This window comes from Streptopelia decaocto (assembly GCF_964273445.1).
Source record: "Streptopelia decaocto genome assembly, chromosome: 1".
NCBI lineage: Eukaryota > Metazoa > Chordata > Aves > Columbiformes > Columbidae > Streptopelia > Streptopelia decaocto.
Window position 1 is genome coordinate 36,599,851 of NC_138663.1, and position 22,953 is coordinate 36,622,803.

The window sequence follows — 22,953 nt, forward strand, 5'->3', positions numbered from 1 at the left end:
AATCAGCAGTGATTTTTATATCCTGGGAGAGGCTGTAGTTATTGATCCCCAACCCACTCCCACCCTCCTCCCAAAAAAACCCAGACTGGTGTAGACAGTCACTGTTATCTGATTACACATCATCATATTTGTGGCTTGGTTTTGCTGAGACCTGTAAGTTGCAATTTTCCTCTTGATTGCTGCGGTGTTTTGTTTTTTCCCTTCCTGAGGGGCTGTGAGTCTCTATCTGCTGCTTCAAGCTCACACTCAGTCAGAACATCAAACTGCTGTTGCAAACTAAGCCGAAGACAAACAAACATCCCTTGAAAAAGAATTATCCCCTTGACCCCGGACTGCCAGTTTGGTGGCAGAAACAGCTGTGGAAATAAATTGTGCTGCTGCTGTTGCTCTGCAGCTGTTGATCAGAGATGCTCTGGAGTTTCCTGATCCTCAGCTGCTCTGTGCTCATCCCTTTTGCTGCTACTGGCAGCTTTCTCCCTGGAGTGCTGTAACTGTTTCTTGATGCGTCTTGCTGGTATTGCTAGGTTGGTTGTTTAACCTCAGGCCTGCTTGACTGTATTTGCTAACTTGCACTGTTAGCCTCCTCTTTGACCGACAGAGTGTCTTTAATAATAAGTCTCTGAATTACTTTAGTGATGGTTTGATGTACTTTTGGGTAATTGAAGAACTGTGCTTATAACTTGGCATCGCTATGTTAATTGAGTTTTGTACTCTTTAAACTCTGCTCAAACCCTTGCTATTCTTAAGTAGTAAGTGGTTCTAGAAACGTAATAGTTTTACTATAAATAATGCAGCTCTGTTAAACATGCATATTATAATAATTTTAAAATTAAAGACTACACTTAAGTAAAATAATAGGAAGCAGACATAGACATCCTTTGTAGATATTCTGTGGAACTCTTGAGTATCCCAGTTTACTCCTCATCTCCACTTTATTCCCTCCCTGTGCAGATCAGAATGAAGAACAAAGTCTGGGTTCCAGTAACATTGCAGAATTGAGTCCAGGAGCAATAGACTCTTGCCGAAGCGAGTATCATGCTGCTTTTAACAGCATGATGATGGAGCGTATGACCACTGATATTAATGCACTGAAAAAGCAATATTCTAGGATAAAGAAGAAGCAACAACAGCAGGTTCATCACGTGTATATCAGACCAGGTAAGACAGCAAAACATGCTTCATTTACTGATTTATTACAAGCTATCTTCATCATAGGAGACAAAGCAAGTAACATTATTTTACATTTAACCAAACAGACAAAACAAGAGAGACTGATGGAATATATAACACATTAGTAATAAAGTGGGTACCACTTCATACATACAGTTTGTAATGAGAAGGTGATGGTTTTTCTTCTTTTGTCAGGATCCGAAGATGACGACCCTGGGATTTTTTTAGGTCCCAGGGACCAGCTGAACAATGGTATTTAAAAGTGTCTTTGCTATCTGGGTGCAATGTGTTGATCTCTCTGATTAAAAACTTTAAATCTTTGGCATTCTTGGAGTTGACATACTGATGCACTGGAAAAAAGTGAAATGAGGAAATGAGTATACTTCAGACCAAGTGGCAGGTATATTCCTAGCTGGTCCATATTATCCTCACTCCTCTGAGATCATCCCATCATGGCAAATTATGCAGTTGAAGAACTGGCTGAGATGTCCCATTGTGGCTGACAGTTCACCTAGCTTAAGGATACTGCTGTGAGGATTGAGCTGGACACGAGTCCGTTATCCAGCGTTCCGTGTTACGGAGTCTGTTTCCGCAATTGGCAACCACAACAATGTGGGGTTCATGTGCACAGCGCAGGTGAAGGATTTGATGGGTGTGCAAGCTGAACACAGCCCACCCCACTCAGTCCTCCCCACTTAGGTGTCATCTTTTTAAGTCAACTTTGAACCACGCAGATGAGTCACTGTGGAGAATCTTTATTCCTCTTCTGGATTCTCTAAACTTGTCCTAATAGGAGCATTTGAGTACCTAGAGCTGCAATTTTTCCGTTAACATAATTTGGAAGGATTTGGTTTTTTTTTAATATTGGCAAAGTATTTGCTTTGAACAAAGGCTGTAGCCAGCAGAAACCGTGCAAACAGGAAAATGTTGATTCCCAAGGATTGCCAACCCCTACTCTCCAAACACAAACCTTTCTAATCTTACTAATCATGATATGGGGCTGGGTTTGTTGTTTAATCAAACTGTCATCTAATTACCTACTTCTGAATTCACTGCTCTGGTTTAATAAGAGGACCTAATAGAAAGAGTTGTTGTGGTTTATCTACTAAAAATACATTGGTTCATTCTCCAGTCACACAAGCCTCATGGAGGGGCTTATTTGACTGACTTGTGTAGGGACTGAATTGCCTCCCACAGTTGGAAGAGAAATGGAGGGGAAGGATCAGAAGCCAATATTAATGTTAAGCTATTAGTTATAGTGCAATTCCAGAAATTGAGAAGCTATTTTCGTTAGGATTTATTTTCATGGTATTCATGGCTCAGGACTTACCCATAGGTAAGAAGCAGGGAGGGAGGACATGAAACATTTATTGTAGAAGTTAGAGCTTTGTGTTTGACTCCAAGGGGTAAGAGAAATTCAGTTTTTGGTTTTGTTTTAGTTTAATAACAGTTAGTCCTAGAAACCTTTGCTATACCTCAAGAAAGGCATCCAATTTGGTGGTGGATCCTTAGAACATAAAGTTTTATTGTTCTTTAACAATACTGTATTTCTTTTAAACACTTTCTTTCAGACAAAGGGCCAGTTACCAGCCTCCTCCCTTCTCAGGTAAACCATTCCCCGGTGATAAACCACCTCCTTTTAGGAAAGAAGATGAAATTGAATAACAGGTCTCTCAAAAATGCTGTTATTCACATCCCAAGTCATGCTCCAGGGAAGATGTCTCCCATTCCCCAAGAAGATCTTAAACCAAAACTGAACTCTCCATGGCGCACTCACATACGAGTTCATCGAAAGAATATTGCGAGGGCCAAAGGACAGCTGGGCTATGGGGACACCATAGGACTAATAGATGAGCAGAGCGAGAGCTGTAAAACAAATAGTTCTGGTGCAAAGGAGGAGACTTCCAAACAGTCTGACTTTGGAGAAGGAGAAGAGGGTGGTTTGGATGACAGGACTACTCGAAAAGGTGACCGACAGGCGTCTGAGCCAGTCTCCATGGATAGCAGCACAAACATGTCAGTGGTTCAGCTAAAACTGGAAGCACTGGAACTCACCTCGGATAACACCGGTGCTGAGTCAACATCCCATCAGCCCAGGCAGCCGCGTTTATCAGAGTCCTCCAGCTCATCCAGCGACAGTGGAAACCTGGCTAAATCTCCCCAGCCTGGGAACCCAAGGCCACAGGTCTTCAATCCTTTTCCCAGTGTCAAGCCTCTTCGAAAGTCAGCTACAGCCAGGAATTTAGGGTTGTATGGCCCCACTGAAAGAACGCCAACTGTACACTTCCCACAAATGAGCAGAAGTTTCAGTAAGTCTGCCAGTGGCAATAGTGGGACCAGGAAACGATGACGTACTTAACTGGCACTTCTATTTCTAACAGCAAGAAAAAATTTGTATTATTTCTTTTTTTTTTTTTTTTTTTTTTTTTTTTTTAATGTGTGCGTGTGTATGTGTGTCCGACATTGTTCCTAATCTAAGTTATGGGGACAAAAGTGGTTACTATTTGTATAAATATGTGTCTTTGAAAAGTGTGCTCCTGTGTCATTATGGGATAGATTAGTGAAGATGCACTCTGGCACCCTATTGTGGATTCTGGTTGTTCTGTGGTAAAATAAACATTGAACTGCAGTGTGAAGCATACTGTTTCTTTAACTCAGACATAAAAAATCACCAGCTGCCTTTAACCCCTCAGCCCCTCATGGTTGCCTCCTGTCTCTTTCAAACCTCAAAGGACAAATTGTCTGGTGCAGCAGACAGGTAACAGCATTTCTATGGCTGTTGCACAGCTTCCCTGTTTGTTAGACCTCCTCACCATGCTCTGTGAGAAGCTGGAGAAGCCATGACTAATAGAAGCACAAGGAGCCCTGGCAATCAAAAATATCACTTTGTGTCCAACAATTGGCCATCTGGCTTCAGACATTCTTAAGCAGTGTTTTGTGCTTCTCTTCCTGCAGCTGTCCTCGGCTCTGCTCATATTGGTTTTGATATAAATGTAATTGATGAGCATGAGAATAGCAGACACGAATCCATACACAAGACTGGTTTGCTCTCTTTCTGTTACATATGTACATACATACATTTCTGTTACTACTGGAGAGTTGCAGCACTGCAAAATTAGGAGTTAGGTACAACTATATGTGTAGTTGTATGAATATTATGGCACATCTTTGCTTCAGTGGATTTAAAAGCTATTATCTAGATTACAGACTTGTAATTAAATCATGTTTGCCAGCTTAGCAGTAGGTAAAATATATGAATGTTCCAAGGTAGTTTAGGGTTTTAAATTCGATAGAGTGATTAGATACTTAGGGTGCCATTTATATTTAAAAGCAAACGCGAGCCACTACATAAGTGGGATGGACCTGTGGGACAGCCCTGGGCTCCCACAGCTTGGGTCTGATTTGGTGTGGAAGAGCAATGGCAAAGCAATAAGCTGAGTGTTTACTTACAAATTAAAAAGCAAAACTGGTAAATACCATATGACAAGTAGTTTTGGTTTTTTTTTTTTTCTATACATGTATGTATTAAACAGGCAGGCAGAGAAACTAAATATGAATAATTCAACTACAGGTTTGAAAATCAAGCACTCCAAAAAGTTCAGGTTTCTCTAAAAATATTACAGCTCTGCTGAATTGTGTGTATTGACTGTGATTCATGACCTTATTGCTTCCAAGTTTCCCGTGACATGAAAGTGCCATTATTTTAAGCTGGAATAAAAGCAGTAATGATGAATCAGCCCCATTGTATGTAATATCTTACTTCCTCTTTTAAAATTCTTTGTTAAATTTGAAAATTAATATATCATTGTCTATTTATTAATGTACACCCACTATAGGATGTGATATCAGTTTTACTATACACCATAACTTATAAGCTGTACAATATACCCTGTTTATTGTTGTGGGGCCAGTTTTATTTTGTTGTTGTTTTATACAAGTGTATGCATATAAAATATACAAGTATGAACACTATAAATATAAATCAGAAGTAGATCAGATCTTGCCCCTACCTTATTTTCAGGCTGTAGTAGTATTGTCATTAATGATTATTTATAGCGCTAAGTATATTTAAAATAATGTAGCATTTAGTCACAGATCACGGACTGTATGAGAATTGTTTCTGATTGATTTAGAAGAAATGGACTTCTCAAAATCTTACTGTAAATCATTCTCCCCAGTTTTTCTGAGCTTCAGTGTATAATGCAGCTGTATGCTGAACAATAAATACTGAAAAACTAAAGGACTGTCATTCTGCAACAACTACTTAGATGTCACAAGTATGTGCATGAATTTTCACCATATTAAGATGTGATTAAGCAATGGAAAATTTGCAGATATTTGTTTGGGGGAAGCAATGCCAATAAAATACTAGTTCTAGCAATTCAGACCAAATCAATAATTGACCAGTGTGCTCGGAGGGGCTTGTACTCTACTTGGGCTGTTAGGATTGAGGTGAAGGAATGATGGTGACTCAGTGCATTAGTTTGATGCTGTTTGCTGCAGGAAGTTTTTTTCGAAGTACCGCTAGATGAGAAAATTGAATGTCATTTTAGCTGTTCAGTACCTCAAAGGGTGTTCACTCTCTGCTTGAAATCTTTGTTGAACACACAGCAAAAGCAACTTCTTCACTTGATACTGAGGTGGAACATGAAGACAAGGTCCAGAGAACCAAGAAACTCCAGAGAAGTTTCCCATTATTTTTCCCTAGATAATCTCTTCAGCAAATGAGGTCTGGTGATGCAGCTGTGCTAAGAAGGGTGGCATTCTGCACTGGGGACCATGGAAAGCATGCTGATGGGACTCTCTGTTGCAGAAACCTCTGCATTTTGCTCTCCTTGAGGCCTCTTTGTCCTAACACTCTCTTCCATGCTGCCAAATGACCTTTCTACTTGTTGGGTTTTTTTAAACTCAAAGCAGGAGAGTCAGGAGTGCTTTCTTCGTTGCAGCATTCAGTAGTTTTTGCGTGTTCCTCTCTACATTTGGCTGGTGCTTTCCCTTTGTGAACTCCCAGCCCCTGCTTGTGTTCACTGGCTGTGTGTTTGATGAGAGGTTTCGGCAAGATCAGAACATCCATGCTGGGCAGCTTAGCCCAGCATCTTTCCTCTGACCTCAAGTGTCTGAAACACCTAAGAAAGGAGTCCTGTAGGAACACGGTGCATGCAGGAACAGCCTTCCCTTGGGGCAGCCGTCCGATTTTGTCAGGGCTGTGCACATCACATGCAGGTGGGGTGGATGGCCAGGCCAGCAGCTCAGCCACAGCAAACCAGCGGCGTGCACAGCAGGGACCACAAACAGTGGTTTAGTAGTGAAATTTCCTCCTTCACATGAAAAGACTAATAATAATGGAGACATGGCCAGGAATGAAAAGAATAATAAACACCAGAAAATGTGAGCCTGTAACAGGAGCTGTTGCTGTGATTCCTGCTGTGTGCCGGTTTGCCTCTGTGGTCTCCGCTTGCACTTGGAGCTGCGTGTGGTTCCTCTCGCCCAGGCTGACCGGCCTCCCTGTGTTGGGAGATGCCGCAGGACTGGCCTGGACGGGTCCTCTGAAGGGACAGAAGGTGGGAAGAGGCTGGAAATCCTCACAGGCCCTCAGAGAGTCACACATGGCTGAAAACCTGGGTCCAGTGCTTCACACAGCCCATGCAGGACATGCAAGCAGCAGCTCCTGACCAGTTTTTCAGCCCTGTTCAGACACACACAATGGTGCCGATCTGCTCCTGCTGTTCGCTGACCATAATGTTCCTCTACCACATGTGTCACGTCCCTTGCTTTCCCTTCCTAACGGCTCCGGTGGCCTCTCCAAGTGACACACTGGTACCAACATTGGCCCAGAGTCCAGGGCAGGAGCCAGTCAGTGCAGACACACCACAAGGACACCTGTGGAGGGAAAGGGTTTGTCCAGCAAGAAGGAAGGAAGTCTCTTCTTAGGAAAGGTAGGTAACATCTCTAGCGACTACCCAGCATAGGTACAGGAGTACAATGTTAAAACTCTGAAAGGCCAGTGATTTACAGCTCACCTGCAATCAGGCACGTGTGCTGAGGGAGGGGAGAGCTGTGCAAAGACTTACAAGCTGTGGACTTGTAGTTCCAGGCACCAAAAGTGGTCTCAGGAATCTTACGATTGTTTCACAACTGGGCCTTAAAATTGCGCTTTCCTTACTCTCTTAATAACATCTTCTCATTAAACTGGGTTTCTTTTATTTTTTTTTCTTTAATAAATGTAGTTCTATTGCTCTGTTTTATATACATCAAAAAACAGCTGTAAACTTGATTGTCTTCTGCTCATTCTCACATTACCAGCCAGTTGCATTAGACATCATGCCCTTTTGAACTCCAGATTACCGTCTATGATAATTTTTATACTGTTTCCCCTGCACTAGTAAACTTTTCACCCAGCTGCAACAATACTACTCACTGTCTGGCCCCCAGTGCCCTTGCAGAAGAGTCCTTTCTCCAGAGGGAACAGAAGGACTATTGTCCACTTGGCAGAGGGACAGATGACTTGGTGTTGCCTGACACGTTCTCCATCTCCTCTAGCCAGCAATGAGTCACTGGTTTATATTCAGACTGGAAAGTGTTTGTTCCACTCACACCGAAGAAACGCTTCTTCTGCCATCATGCGAGAGGCAAGCTGTCCCACACCACTGCTGAACCTCCAGAGGGTTGGTGGGGCATTTCGCTACTGCGGTTTGCAAGACACGATAGCATCTTTTATATAAGCGCTAAAAATATCTGACCATGAGATGCAATATCACTAATTCCTAGAACTTAGGCCAGATTTGCAGCCATCACCACCAGCAGGTCAGTGATGTCCCCACCAGCCCCAGTCTGAACCGTGTATTTCTCTGCTCGCATCAATTCACGGTGATCTTAGTGGTGTGGTCACTAGATGCCACTGGTGCTCCACGCAAACACAACTATGCTGCAATTCCTGTGAAGGGAAATACAGGCATAGCTTAGCGTTTCCCTTTTTTTTCTTTTTTTTCCATTTTCAATCAGATGTGGAGCAATGTCCAGGCCATTCACCTTTGATTTCACATTGCGGCCTCTCTGCTCTATTTGACTCTTCCTTGCTAACCTTGAGCAGCTATCCTAAAGTACAGAAACAGCTTAATGGTGTATCTTTGGAACCAGTGCCCACAGCAGTGCACTGAAATTCTCTAAAGGCTCTTTTAGTTACTGGTATAATAAATTTTCTCTCTGAAGGGTGAGCTGGCAAACACATTTCAAGTGGCAGGCAGGTGAAGGAAGCGTGTTAGATTCACTGGGTGCCTTGTAGAGACTTGTTTTTTCTTCAGAGTGCGTCAGCAATGACAACCAGATACTGCCAGTCAAGAATCAGCCGAGATATTTGTATGATGAATACTGGAGCTGAGCTGTTCCATGCTGAACGTTGAAAAAAAAAAAAAAAAGTGAAGATTCTGTAAAAATAAAACATAGGTAAACTAATGAGTACCTCCTCTCAGGTGCTTGCCACCTTGCTGCCCCACTTGAGGGACCTTACTATTGAATCCATGAGTGTTTCAAGCTTCTGGAGTTTGAAGAAAAACCACGTTCTGGTCTCTCGTATGTGGATCGTGTGCCTTGAAGAATTACACGCCTCCTCTGGGAGCTGGAATTTGCAGTCCACCTGCCTGTGCTCAGCAACCGGTACTGACTTCTCAGGTCCACGTGTGCCCCAGGCACAGCCATTGCCAGCATCCTTGCAAAATGAGAGGTGCCTTAGATTTACAGTTCCATTTTTTCAGGAGTGTGCTCTGCAGACCTTTGCGACCATATACATGCAGTGACACACAGGCCGGACACAGCCTGACTGAATGTGCACCAGCCTGTTTACTGCCAGGAAAAAAGCACCAGCTGAATGCAGGTTGGTTGAAAACCAAACATGCTGGATCCATCTGGGCACTTAGGCCCTTAAAACAGGACCAAGATGTTATTAAGATGCCTAAACAGGAACACAACCTTTGTTCAGCTACCGCATAACAACACAGGCTCTTGGTGATATGTCAAATGTCCCTGTTTGGCTTCAGCACTCCCAGCATACCCAGAGCTCTGCCTTCGCTTATGGCATCTCTGTGTTCCTTGGCTAATCCACATGCGGGCAAAAACGTAGTCAAATCAAGCTGAAAAACTGACTCTAATTCACTCTGAGATTTGGCTGGCACACCTGGAGTTGCTACTTAACATTCGATAATTAATTTCAGCACAGACAAGTCTTGATGTGCCTGGGCAGAGCTAGAAATGGACTGATTTGGGTCATTAAATCAAGATGTGCCTAAAGTGAGTGTGGTCATTTCTAGCTCTGGCTAAATGTGATTAGTCCAACAATGTCTGGGGAAATTCAGCAATTGGATGCTTTCAATCTCCGTTTCACGATATGCTTGAAAGAAAGACATTACTTCTACCCTCAGAATTTATTTTTTCCTTGTATGGCCAGTGATGCCCAGAATAGAGTCCCAGGGCCTCAACAGTTCCAACCAACAGTTCCCCTCCTGATGAACAAAGTTCTTTACTATTGAGTGTTGTCTATTTTAGGGTCAAATGCTCAAATGGGAGCATTTTCTGTGTCTCCTGTTGAGGTGGTGACACCACAGATGCAAAGTCAAGTTCTAGAATACAGAGGCATGGGTCTGTCTCGTCTACACAGGATGGATGGGCTTCATCCTGTGGGCTGTGGCTTCATGAGGGTGAAAGGGGAAGAATCTCCTCTAAAGTTACAGGAGAAATTATGGGAAGAGCAGAATGATTCATCTATGTTCCGGTATGCTGCAGTGACCTGAATGCACCACCTGGTGAGGAACGAGGACATTTTTGACACCTATATTCCTGTTATGAACCAACCACAGTTTTCCTTTATTTTTCTTTGTGTCTATTTTTCTCCTCATCAAATTTCTTTTGGTCTTTCTCCTGTGTCACGAGCTCTTCCAGTTAGATACTGAGTTGGTGGGGGATTTATCTGGTCTTTTTTTTGAAGCTATACCAGGAAAATCCTCCAAACCTCTTCCTCAGTTTTCCTTACAAAACTAGGAGAACACTGTGTTTCTAGGTCTCTTAGGTCTGAGAAGAGTTTTGCCAAAAGTTTGGACATCAAAAGGGAAAAAGTTCTCCCAAAGTTGTTATGTCTGTTTCAAATATGGATGCTTTTGGAGGCTCATTGTGTGATTTTTTTTTAGTATTTTGACATGAAAAATGGTGCTGTTCTTCAAACCAGAGAGACTAGTGGTTATACAAACTCACAGCAGCAAATAAATGACCTGGCTTATGGAGGTAACTTTTGTCAGAGTAAGATGAGCCAGAAACTGTAGAAGCTTGAAGGAACGTGGGAGCAAGGCTCCAGCTTGGGGAGGCTTGGGATGGGCATGGCTCTTCTCTTCCCCTCCTGTACAGTGACCTGGGCTCTGCCTGCCTTTCTTAGAAAACAGGTAAACTCCATATCTGAGCCTACATTGTGGTACTCACTGGAATCACTCCAGTAAAATACAAGTCATGTGAGGGAGCTGAGTCTTTTCAACCTGGGTAAAATGCTGAGAGTGGACCTTATTTATGCTTATAAATATCTCAAGGGTGGATGTCAAGAGGATGGGAGCAGACTCCTTTCAGTGGTGCTCAACAACAGGATGAGGGGCAATGGGCACAGACCGAAGCACAGGAGGTTCCATCTGAATATGAGGAGAAACTTCTTTACTTTGAGGGTACCAGAACACTGGAACAGGCTGCCCAGAGAGGTCGTGGAGTCTCCTGCCCTGGAGACATTCAAAAGCACATTCCTGTGAAATCTGCTCTGGGTGAACCTACTTTAGCACGTGGGTTGTACTAGATGATCTCCAGAGGTCCCTTTCAACCCCAACTATTCTGTGATTCTGTGAATTACTGCACAGCTAACACTGCCGCAGGACTGGTTGCAGGTTAAAATCACTCACTCTCAGTTTATTTCATCGCTACTCTTTCACCACTGCTCAGAGAAGATGGCAGCACCAGGACTTCACAGCAGCCAAAACTGACTCTGTGAACAGTAAGCGAGTGAATGAGTGAAATACAGTTATTTTTCTTTCAGAGGTGTGTTCTGCTCTGAAGTCCTGTTGGAGAGCATGGAAAGCTTTCATGAAGGTACTTTGATGATGATGTAAAGAGCCATCTCATATGTGTAGGAATATAAAGGAATTCCTTCTTTTATCTTCTCGTTTTCTCACACGATGACTGACTAATTGGAACTGGGATTGCTAAACTGCATCTTGGTTATTCACCAGCTTTTAAACTCCATCCAGGATCACAGAACAGAGAGTTAGTCCCGCTTGCTTTTCTGTCAGGAGTAACATGTGCCCACATGATTTTCAAGCTCTGACATTCACATATGTAGATCATTACAGATGAAATGTATGCTTCGTGTTGTTTTGCTCACTACTCCCATGCAGAGATGGACTGGGGTGGAGAACGCTCTTACACTCCAACCTTGAAGCTATTACTCCCAGAATAAGTGTTGCAATATGAGTATGTTGTCTGGGTTGTATTGCCAGGCTCTTTACTGCTTTTGAAATCATACGCAATATTGCTGCAATACAGATTTTTAGTTTTCTTGCACCACAGGCTCTTGTTTTAAGTTAAGGCCACCTCAGGATGGGAAAGGGATGTCAGCTTAGGTCCTCAGCTGCCTTCAAATGGCAATCTCAGCTGAGGAAGGATGGACTCCCTCTTCCCTTAGTTCTTGGAAGATCCTTGAGTCTGTTGAAGGGACCTGAGCAAAATGTCTCTTGCCCACCCTCCCTGGGCATAGTCTAATTCTAAATCAGGTCAAGTTCCCAGCTTGAGCTGTGGGTTCTGCCCAGCTCTTCATCTATGACAACTGGTCTGTGGGATGCCTCCATCTATGCTGTTGCTGTTTCCTTTGGAAGACATGGGAAGCTGCTCTTGAGTCTGGGAGTGCTGCCCTAGCAGGCAAGTGACTCTTCTTCCTGGATTTTCCCAATGTTCTCACCAGAGGTTATGATTTTAAAGCTGAAGTACAGGAAATCTGCCTCCCTGGCTTTATCCTCACAACATCCCTTAGTGGCTTTAGACCAGTGACCCAGACAGCAGAGCAGCGGCTGCGGAAGGCTGAACAGGACAATGGGGGAAGGAAGAGGTTTTGTGGGGAGGGAGCATATCATTGTTATCCAGCCAACCAGCAACCACCACTATCACTAACATTGCCTGTGGGAAGTTGGTGTCCCAAACCTGGTATCCAACCCCAGCAGCAGCTGCCAGTGGGCCACCGTGATTTACCGCATCGGGCTTTAGTCTGTGACCAGAGTGCTAACCAGCAGAAAGTTTACAAGAAATTGTACTGTCATTTGGTGCTGTTGAGACCTGAATGGGAAAACATAACCAAGCTGATGAGCGAAATCCCTTTACCCAGCAGTCACAAAGCTCTGTGTAGGAAAGCAGAACTACATGGGGGAAGGTCTCTGTAGGGCTGCACAGAGCCCTAGTACTTGTGAAAAAATAGGGTAGCTGGCAGTATGATTTTCAGTACCGCCTGCTGGTACATTAATCACTAGCAGATTACACATGTATAGAAGTATAGCACTGAATGAAACGAGGCTGATTTGGTCCCAAAGAGTGGAGTATAGAGCTGATAGGAAAAGCAGACTAATAGGAAGGGGGTTGAAACATTCTCGGTGGATTTTGCCAGATTTAGCGAAAGTGAGATAAGGCAACAAAAGAAAAAGAAAAGAAAAAAAGTCTAGTAGTGTTGACAAGACCTCACACTCACATTTTTAATGAAACGTTGTGATTTTAAGTTTCTATTTTTACAATGTTTACATTATGTGATCTAATTCAAAAATCATGTGTCCTATATAATTAAAAAAACCCTCCTCAATTAACTTGGAACACCCTAATCCTCTGGCATTTTACTTGTGGGAGAAGCGTATGGTTTTTTTGCTCTGCCAACTTGACTGTTAGAGAAGGGAGGAGGAGTTTGTCCTTCCCTCCATTTGGCACACAATATATGAGTGCCTTTCTGTGAAGGGCAAGTTCATCTGAGCACTAAGCTGCCCATAGAACTGTCAGGCTCCCGGCTTTTACTAACTGGAGGCTGAGGGCCCAGCACAAAGAAATCTTGAGTCTCCTGTAGAACAGCTCCTTTGATTCATCTGAATCCTAAAGCAGATTTTAGTCCTTCTTAGAAAATACTAGTGCTTTTCTGGTGTTTATTGTTGTTTCTAACAGAGACAGAATTGAACCAGTCTCTCAAGGTAGGATGCTCAGAGGTGTGCGAGGTGAGATGTGACTGGCAGGACTACAATACACAGATTAAGCAAATATGGAAGTCATTAAGGGACAGAGAAGCCCTGAAGGGGTGGACTGGCTTTTATTTTGAGAAAGAATAGGTATATAAGTTCTGATTTTGCATTAAGTTTTGCCCTTCCTTTCTACAATAAGACATAAGACAGTCAACTGTTTACTGTGACTTTGGCAGAAAACAATCTCTCCCTTTTTTTTTGGTCATTCACAGGCATCTTGAGTTCAGTAGAAAGCTTTCTGACTTTGATCCAACTATTTGCTCAGTTTAGCAGAAGTTTCTGATGTTATTCAGTATTTCACAATGGCAGTGACAGGGGGCTTGTCAGCACAGGGATTCTACTTAATTAACAAGCTGCCAGGAATACCCCTGAGACAGGAGATGAGAAAGGTCATGGCCAGGCACAGCTGGATTTGAATAGAGGAAGTGAGGAAAGATGACATCAGGGAAGGAGATGTCCTGCAACATGGCAGCAGGAGAAACGGAAGAGAAGGAAAATAAATCTGAAAAATAAAATAAAAAAGCAACAACAAAATGAAATAATTCAATTTTTCCACCCTGCTGGCCTGTTGAACCCTGTCAGACACCTTGATTCGGAGCTGGCTAAACCAGAGTATCTTTATTATCTGTGGGGGTTTTTTTGCCCGCGGCTCTTTGGCAGAGACATCTATCCAGGGATGCTTTAAGGACAAATATCCTCACTGTCATTGTCCAGGGCAGCTGTAGCTCCGTGCTACATGGAAGCTTGGAGATAGTATGCCATTGCAAAGGTTCCCTTCCTCTCCTCTCTAGAGTGGCTGTCTTGCTCCTAAGCACCCCAAAACAACAAATGATGAGAGCTACTCCAGAAAGCATCCTTGGACCCCCAACTTGTTTCAGATAACACGTTCTGGGAAATGAATTGCAAGGAGCCTCTGTAATGAGCTAGACCAGCAGTTCCCACCCTGTGGTGCAAGAAAAGCCAGCAGATCACACAGTGAGCAACAAGGCTTATCTTATGCTGCTTTGAGCTGCCTCCTAAAGAACCTTTGCATTCCATTTCATCGCATTTATCTTTAGGCGTCAAGCCATGGCTGGAAGAGAAACCAGCACAGCTCCCCTATTTGCTCTTCCTGAGCACTAGTCCACATAAGTTTGAAAGCTTTTGGATTTTCTTTAAGTAATTTCTACTGTGTAGCTACAGTGACCTGGTCACACAGGACTGAAAGTGAAGGGCTTTTTTTGAGAGATTTATAGATGGTGTCCTATTTCCTAGAACAACATTATGCTTTTTGAAGTTCACATAAAACTGTGCCAAAACTATGAGAAGAAAGACTGTAGGACAAAACATCAATGAGGTGGGTCTTTATGAACTCACATTTCCCTGGGACTTTTCTTATCAATGTGGGATTTGCACTTGACTCCTTTGAGCATCAGGATGGATTTCTACATCTCTCAAAAGAGAAGGATCAACACTCTAACCAATGAGCATAATATTCATATGTTCTTTGTTAGACTAACCTTCTAAGACACCAACTTTGCATCAAAGGGCTCACGTTTCATACAGTGAAGAAATTGATACATAGAAATGCATTTAGCAGCTGATTTTTCCCAGTGCTCAGGGAAGGAGTTCCTGATGTGTTCTGCATCATTCTGGTGCAGCTGCTGCACATGGGAGCCATGCCGGGTGGACAGGTGCAACAGGCTTGTAAGCTCAGGCAGCATCCTTTGAGGATCATTTTTAAAGAAATTTGATCCAGTTACAAGGGTGGGAAAATACTGTTCCATTCGGAAAAATTCCTACTGAATTTCAGTGTTGTACATTCTCAAAACCCCTTCAGAATTCAGGTCCTCTCTTGGCTATCACTTTTCCAGGACGATTACATCTCTGATATTTGTCCCTCAAAGACACCTCTACTCTGTCTCCCTCAGAGTTACTAAGGCACAAATACTCACATGGAGATGTGAAGGAGTGTTTTGTTTCCTGTGTAGTTCTGTAAACAGCAAGTGGTAGTACTGGGCACTGCTGAAGTGCCTCACCACCCCCACATCTACAGATAGAGTAGTCCTGGTGTTTACCATACTCCAAAGTCACTCTGGCGCCAGCTGGGATAAGAGAAGTGGAGAATAAGAAACAGAAGTACCAAATACAAACAGCATAGACAAAGGAAAATTAAGAGAAAACCATGCTTCTCTGATTACTGCTCGGATTAGACACAGAGGAGCTTTCTACTCTGTATGATTCACCTAAAAATCCCAGAATCACAGAATGTTAGGGATTGGAAGGGACCTCAAAAGATCATCTAGTCCAATCCCCCTGCTGGAGCAGGAATATCTTGATGAGGGTACGCAGGAAGGTGTTTTGAATGTCTCCAGAGAAGGAGACTCCACAACCTCCCTGGGCAGCCTGTTCCAGTGCTCTGTCACCCTCACCGTGAAGAAGTTTCTTCTCATATTTAAGTGGAACCTCCTGTGTTCCAGTTTGCACCCATTGCCCCTTGTCTTATCACTGGTTGTCACTGAGAAGAGCCTGGGTCCATCCTCATGACACTCACCCTTTACATATTTATAAACATTAATGAGGTCACCCCTCAGTCTCCTCCAAGCTAAAGAGACCCAGCTTCCTCAGCCTTTCTTCATAAGGGAGATGCTCCACTCCCTTAATCATCTTTGTAGCCCTGCTCTGGACTCTCTCCAGCAGTTCCCTGTCCTTCTTGAACTGAGGGGCCCAGAACTGGACACAATATTCCAGATGTGGTCTCACCAGGGCAGAGTAGAGGGGGAGGAGAACCTCTCTCGAGCTGCTAACCACCCCCCTTCTAATACACCCCAGGATGCCATTGGCCTTCCTGGCCACGAGGGCACAGTGCTGGCTCATGGTCATCCTGCTGTCCACCAGGACCCCCAGGTCCCTTTCCCCTACACTGCTCTCCAACAGGTCATTCCCCAACTTATACTGGAATCTGGGGTTGTTCTTGCCCAGATGCAAGACTCTACACTTTTCCTTGTTATATTTCATTAGATTTCTCCCCGCCCAACTCTCCAGCCTGTCCAGGTCTCGGTGGATGGCAGCACAGCCTGCTGGCATATCAGCCACTCCTCCCAGCTTGGTGTCATCAGCACACTTGCTGATAGTACACTCTATTCCCTCATCCAAGTCGTTGATGAATATACTGAATAGTACTGGTCCCAGTACCAACCCTTGAAGTGCTCCACTAGATACAGGCCTCCAACTAGACCCTGCCCCATTGACCACAACTCTCTGGCTTCTTTCCTTCAGCCAGTTCCCAGCCCACCTCACTACCCCATCATCCAGACCAAACCTCCTCAATTTAGCAGCGAGGATGTTGTGGGAGACTGTCAAATGCTTTACTGAAATCAGGATAGACCACAAACACTGCTTTGCCATAATCTATCCACCTTGTTATGTCCTCATAAAAGCCTATGAGGTATTCACACCTGCGTGACAATAGATTTGAGCACACCTACAAATTTTCTCTGTTGAAGAAGACTGGACTTACTTTATTTCATATTTCAGATACCCTTGCTTGCTTACTCCTTCCACCTGTGGATATCTATATCTTTAACTCAGATATAAATGAGCTTTCACCTTCCTCCAACCTGCCTTGGACATGCAGAGCCAGAGAGTGGCTGCCCTCCTGCTGGGTTCCTGATATTGCCATTCAACCCCCAAAATTAATTGAGGCACTTCATAGTAACAATGGGCCTGGGGTGAATGACTGTCCTCCTCCTGGATCATGCTTCTGAGGATAAAGTGACTTTTTTCCCTAGACCAGGCCTCACTGATATTCCAGAAGACTATTTAATTTCCAGAAGACTAACTAATTACTGGAAGCATTTGTCTCTTCAACCATTTTGACAGGTAATGCACTGTGCAGACAATAATTTTGCACTTTTTAGGTATATGCATATATGAAAACAGGTTTTTTTTTCTTGGAAAATGGCACTATCCAAAGGCCGGATTTTGCTTAGAAGCATGTGCAATCTGTCCCTTTGTTTCTTGCAAACTAATCCTTGCATTTTTTTTAAGTTTTACTTTGCCTCTGCATGTTTCTATGAATCTGTGGTTTGCTGGTTCAGTGCACTGCCACAGTCTCTAGTTTCCTCTCTAAAACTTTCAAGTTGGTTTTAAGCTCCAAGCACAGCAATTGCAAGCGTCTTTTCCCAAGGTTAAGTCAGATTCTCCAAGCAAATCCCTCCCCCCTCCCCCCTTCCCCCCCCCCCTTTTTTTTGGGGGGGGGGGGGGTGGCAGGGAGTGTGTTGTTGTTTGAGTCCCATTGTAACTCTTGTCATGCACATTTGATTCAAAAGCTCAGATTCAGATAAAAACCTCAATGTTTTTATCCCTTACAAAACAGGTATTGTCTGAATGTTTTATTATTTCTAGGAGTACAATGCCATTAAAATCTCTATAACAGAGCCTGTAGTCAGGCTCATTTTCTCTAGCTAACTTAGCTGGAAGATGTGACCTTTATCTCCAGGGCTGCTGGTCACTTGCAGAATAAACCAGGAAAATATCACTGTATTTACCCTGTTCTTAAACTCTTTCCTTGATATCTCTGGCCAATGTCATAGGCTGGGCCAGGTGAACCCCTGGGTTAACCCAATAGGGCTGTTCTAATGAATGGGTGTTCTATAATGAAATCTGTTCCCTCTGACCCTGAATCATTACAAAAATAGCTATTTTCCACTCCTTTCTCTTCCTGCCTCTCATGGTACCTCCTGGCAGAGCTGGAGCTCTTTCTCTTGGCTGAACCCCTAAAGGTGTCCACTGTGTTTACAGCAAATTCCACTTTCTCCGGAGCTTTCCCTTTCATGTTTTCTACCCATTAGCTTTTCTCCTAGTTGTCTGTTTCTAGCTCTTCCACATCCATTTCTGCTCCTGCCCCACCTTGTGTCATTCCTTGGCATTCTCATTAATGGTAGATGTAGGTAGAAACCTATAACTAAATAATGCATAATGAGTGTATAACAGAACAATATATAGGATAAAAAAACTAAAGGAAACTCCTGACAGACAGAGGAAGGTCACTCACCCTGTTAACATTACTGCTTAGTCAGTCATCTCATTTACCAACTCCTATAACTAGTCTTTACCAGAATTTTCGTGGGCTGTTGTTGTATTTTGGTCTATGCTTCTTGTAGAGATAGATATTCTTGGAGGGTTATCGGCTAGAAAGGTGGTTTCAGGATCTTTTTAATCACTGGCAGACATCACTGAGTGGGTTTCTCATTGTAATTAGTATTACCTCAGCTACTCTAAAGGTAAAAATAAAATAAAATTGAACAGTATTTTTGTTTGTTTTGTTAAGGAATGAATTGCTCAGCTCAAGGATGTGTAGATTTGTGTATACCATGATTGCTGTCCTTACTGTCATTGCTCTAGTTATGGTATACTATGGCATCAAGAAGGATCAACACAATCAGCATTTCCTTATGGCAGGCCTGGTATTGATATTAAACGACAGCAGAAGAATTTGCGGTACAGACTGAAGATTGCACAGCTAGAAGTTACTGATGTTTTTTCATCTGAGAGGCACAGGCTTGGTGAAGTTAATTGACTTGCTCAGTACAGCACAGTAAGCCAAAGCCAACAAGAAGCTGAACCCAGCCACCCTCATCTCCAGGCTCACATACAACCATAAAAATTGTTTCTTTGCTTCAAAAACAACCAATTCAAAACAAAAAAGATTCCTCGTGGGTACAAGCTGGTAACTTCTAGTGTCCATAAGTGGCACTGTCTCCTGAAGACTATTATAATTTTGTAATAACTGTGGGATTTTGTTCCTTCCAGTGTCTCATTAATTATACCTTTTGTTGCTTGGATACTAAAGCTGGAACTATCAATTTTATATATGTTTATTTACTTTTGAAAAGCACATAATTCAGTTTATGGTAAGATGTGCCCTACCTCTGACAGTTCTGTGTTCAGTCATACTTCTGGAATGTTAGTTACAATCTTCCACCATTTCACAATACGTGGATGGTCCTGCATCTTATGTGAATAAACTTCTTTCTCCTGAGCGTATCTTGGCACAAATCTGTTGTTTTAATCCCTGCCCTTTCACACATACATTATGTGCAATTTTCCAAAAATGGAATGTTTCAGATTCATTTATTTTCTATCTTTAACTCATTTCCCTGAGCACAGAAAGTGTCTCATCCCTATGGTGCCCTATTGTAACATGTTTCCATTTTGTCTTTAAAATTCAGTTGAAAGTTCTTTATTGGAACAAAAGAAGAACCTTCCTTGTTATAAAACTGTTGTAGTCACAGGAAGACCAGCATATTAGAGCACTTAAGGGCAAAATTGTCTCTACTGAATTATCCACCAGAGGATACAGATTTTGGCTTAAGAATTCGAGTATGTCTCTTATAAGGCAGATATTCCCTGCTGATCTCAAGGTGAGTTGTAAGCAGAAAAGGAGAGCACTTGAGTAGAGATCATCATATGATTTTAGTAAGAGAATTTTGCTTCATGTTTTCAATGTCCTTCAGACTACAGAAATGATGCCAAAGGCATAAAATAAGTATTATTTACTCTTTGTTAAATGTTAATGAGCATTGTGACCATTATGTAGTCATGACATTTCCACATTAGTAAGTCCATCTGTAACTGAAAAGGGAGAAGTCAGGCTTAGCTGTGTGGCTTATTGGCCAACTTCTGCTCCAATTTACCCCTAAGGTTTTAAAAAACAGCCAAATTTTGAATTCTTGAGGAGGGAGAACTTTTGCTGCAGCAAACAACAGTTGTGCCAGAAGTGTAAGATGCCATTAAAAAATCTTTCCACCCATCAAAGAAACTCTGTGTCCTCATTTTCTTTCTTTTAGTCATTGCTGAAAAAAGGTTAACTGGAGCAGGGTTGAGTACAGGACCTTGCAGTACTGAAGAGTCATTCAAGAGTGATCCTTCTACCTTCATTGATACCTAAATTATCCAGTTTATATTTCATTTATGCATTGCCATGTTCCCTTGGCACTGTTACAACACCTTAACTGGTCATTAGTTATACAAAGCAACATAGTGGCTTTGCCACCTTGAGATCTATTACATTAGTGTTGTTGCTTTTCTCATCCAAACTATTAATCTCATTAAAAAATTGCAGCAGATTCTGTTTTCTGCTAGCCTATGTGGATCAGTATTAATTATAGTACCTTCTCCAAAAAGGGATATACATCCCACACAATCAGGGAAAGGACAAATGGATCTCAGGAGCTCCAGTGAGTGTCCTGGTGTCACTTGAAGCCGTACAAGGAATGGTGTCAGCAGACACTTGCCGGTGGCTTAGCTTTCTTTTGAAAGGGTGCTGGCTAAGTCAGCCAAGTCTTCTGAAAGCAGAGAAGTTATATGAAGGCTGCATGAGTAAGGCAAGGAATTAGGCTTGTGTTTTGCTTTCCTGTCTGCAGCCTATGACATGAGACTGTGGTAGAAAGTGGAAAAGAACTGAGGGCAACTGGTTCTGTGTAGAAAAGAGAAAGCAGAGACCAGAAAAGAGACAGGAGTACTAGAGCCTAGATACTGGAGAATTTAAGTCTTCAAGGTCTTCAATGTGTCAGTGAAGGGGTTGGGAAACAGTTGCTTTCCATGGGCTCTCTTCTCAAATACAGAATAAATCACTGGTCCTCTACAGCAACAAAGCCACCATTTGTTTTCAATAAGAACCCAGCACCATGGTTAATCTTCTTCTCTGTTTTCGTCTGTTAAGGAAAGTCCTTTTTTATTCTCAGACATGATAGCCATAGAATTCTACCTGTGCATCTTTCTTTGTCTTATTAGCTTTTTACAGCTCATATCTCCTAATCTGTATTCGTTGTTATAAATTCATCTTTTTTTCTTTTTTTCTTTTTTTTTTTTTTAAATAAAATGCTTTTAGTTTATTCTGCTTTCCTTCTAAATCAGGTTATTTTGTTACCAGTCTTCTCTTCCAATTGTGGTATTGTGGCTTTCTTAACATCTAGTAAAAGATTCTTAAATATCTACTAATTAACATTTTTCTTTTTAGAGTCATCTCCCAACTGACTTCAGTCAATTGTTTTCAGCTTGGTAGAAAGTTGGCCCTTTTCAAACCCCAAGGATGTATAGAGTTTACTGGTTTGGACTCTGTTGTAGTTACACAGAACAAAGGTAATCAAATAATGATCACTGGCTCCTAAACTACCACTACCTTCTAATTCTGTAAATGGCTTTTGTGTCAACAGGAGGGCTACATATAATTCTTTCCCATGTTGGGTATAATATTTGAACTCAGATGTTGTCAATGATTCTCAAAAATGAAGTAAAAACTCATATTTCCAGCGTGAGAGACCCGAAACACTGATTTTCTCCTTCCTGAATATTACAGATAGGTCCTGTAGCAGTCAGCCATCATCCAGACCTCTGACCTCACCAAAACGTGAGTCATTTTGTCATGGAAGTATTATCAATTAGACGGAATACAGAACACTTTCTAACCATTCACACTTCATGAAAAACAAACATGAAGTTTTTCAATAGCCAGCAAACTTTGATATACTTTTTAGGGTCTCAGGATTAGCCTGTACAGAGGAAAGTATGCTAGACACAAAGAGCTTGACTTTCAGGACCCCTAATTGGCAGAAATCCCCTGAAGTTATTGAAGGAGGAACCTTAGTGCTACTGGTAGGTTGAATCCTCTGTGGATTCAGTGTCTAGCCAGGGGATGTCAGTCTGCTCTATACATCCTTAATACAAGTTATGAATAAGTTTCCATTTTTAAACACAGTCACCATCTCCCTACATGCAGAAAGTATCCACCAAGGTATCTGTGGTAGGTTTGTGGGTTTTTTTCTTTTGTTTGAAAATTATGAGCCCTTCCACTCCCACTAGAGAAACAGCTGCAGTGCCATGTCTCTGTTTAGGCTACTTCAGGTGGCTCTTTTGCAGACCTCAGGCACCAGTAAGTGCTGGGAGCTGACTGGCTGGAAAGCAGGTTCATAGGAAAGGCCCTGGGGGTCTTGGTGGACACAAAATTAACCATGAGGCAGCAATACACCCCTGCGGCAAAGGCCAACAGCCTCCTGGGCTGTGTCAGGCAGAGTGTTGGCAGCAGGTCCAGGGAGGTGATCCTTCATCTCTGCTCGGGCCTGGTGAGATGCAGTTCAGCACAGAGCCTGGTGATGGCCCTCCTCAGTACAAGAGAGACACAGACATACTGGAGAGAGTCCAGTGAAGGTCCATGAAGATATTTGGAGCATCTCTTCTATGAGGAAAGGCTGAGAAAGATGGGACCATTCAGCTGTACTGGGTCTGGTTGGGGTGGAGTTAATTTTCCTCATAGCAGTGTGTATGGTGCTGTGTTTTGGATTTGTGACTGAATTGGTGTTGATAACACAGCAGTGTTTTGGCTGCCATTGAGCAATACTTGCACAGCATAAAGGCTTTTTCTCTTTTTCCCACTCTGTCCCCACAGCAAGTAGGCTGGGGATGGGAAAGACACTGGGAGAGGGCACAGCTGGGACAGAAGACAGCAGGGACAGATCCT

At 42.7% G+C, this 22,953-nt stretch overlaps 1 protein-coding gene across 5 annotated transcripts in view; it reads left to right on the forward strand.

The window, feature by feature from the left end:
• The window catches only part of TBC1D30 (TBC1 domain family member 30), a 113,157-nt gene that overhangs the window by 50,006 nt on the left and 40,198 nt on the right, over positions 1–22,953 (forward strand). For 2 of the 5 annotated variants that reach the window (XM_082050633.1, XM_082050635.1), the window contains 2 exons: positions 952–1,158; positions 2,742–5,540. In XM_082050633.1, the coding sequence (XP_081906759.1) occupies positions 952–1,158; positions 2,742–3,520 (986 nt within the window). In that variant the 3' untranslated portion in view covers positions 3,521–5,540. Of the gene's footprint in view, positions 1–951; positions 1,159–1,365; positions 1,423–2,741; positions 5,542–22,953 lie in introns of those variants that run through there. The other 3 variants (XR_014183864.1, XM_082050632.1, XM_082050634.1) reach the window with 3 other exon arrangements.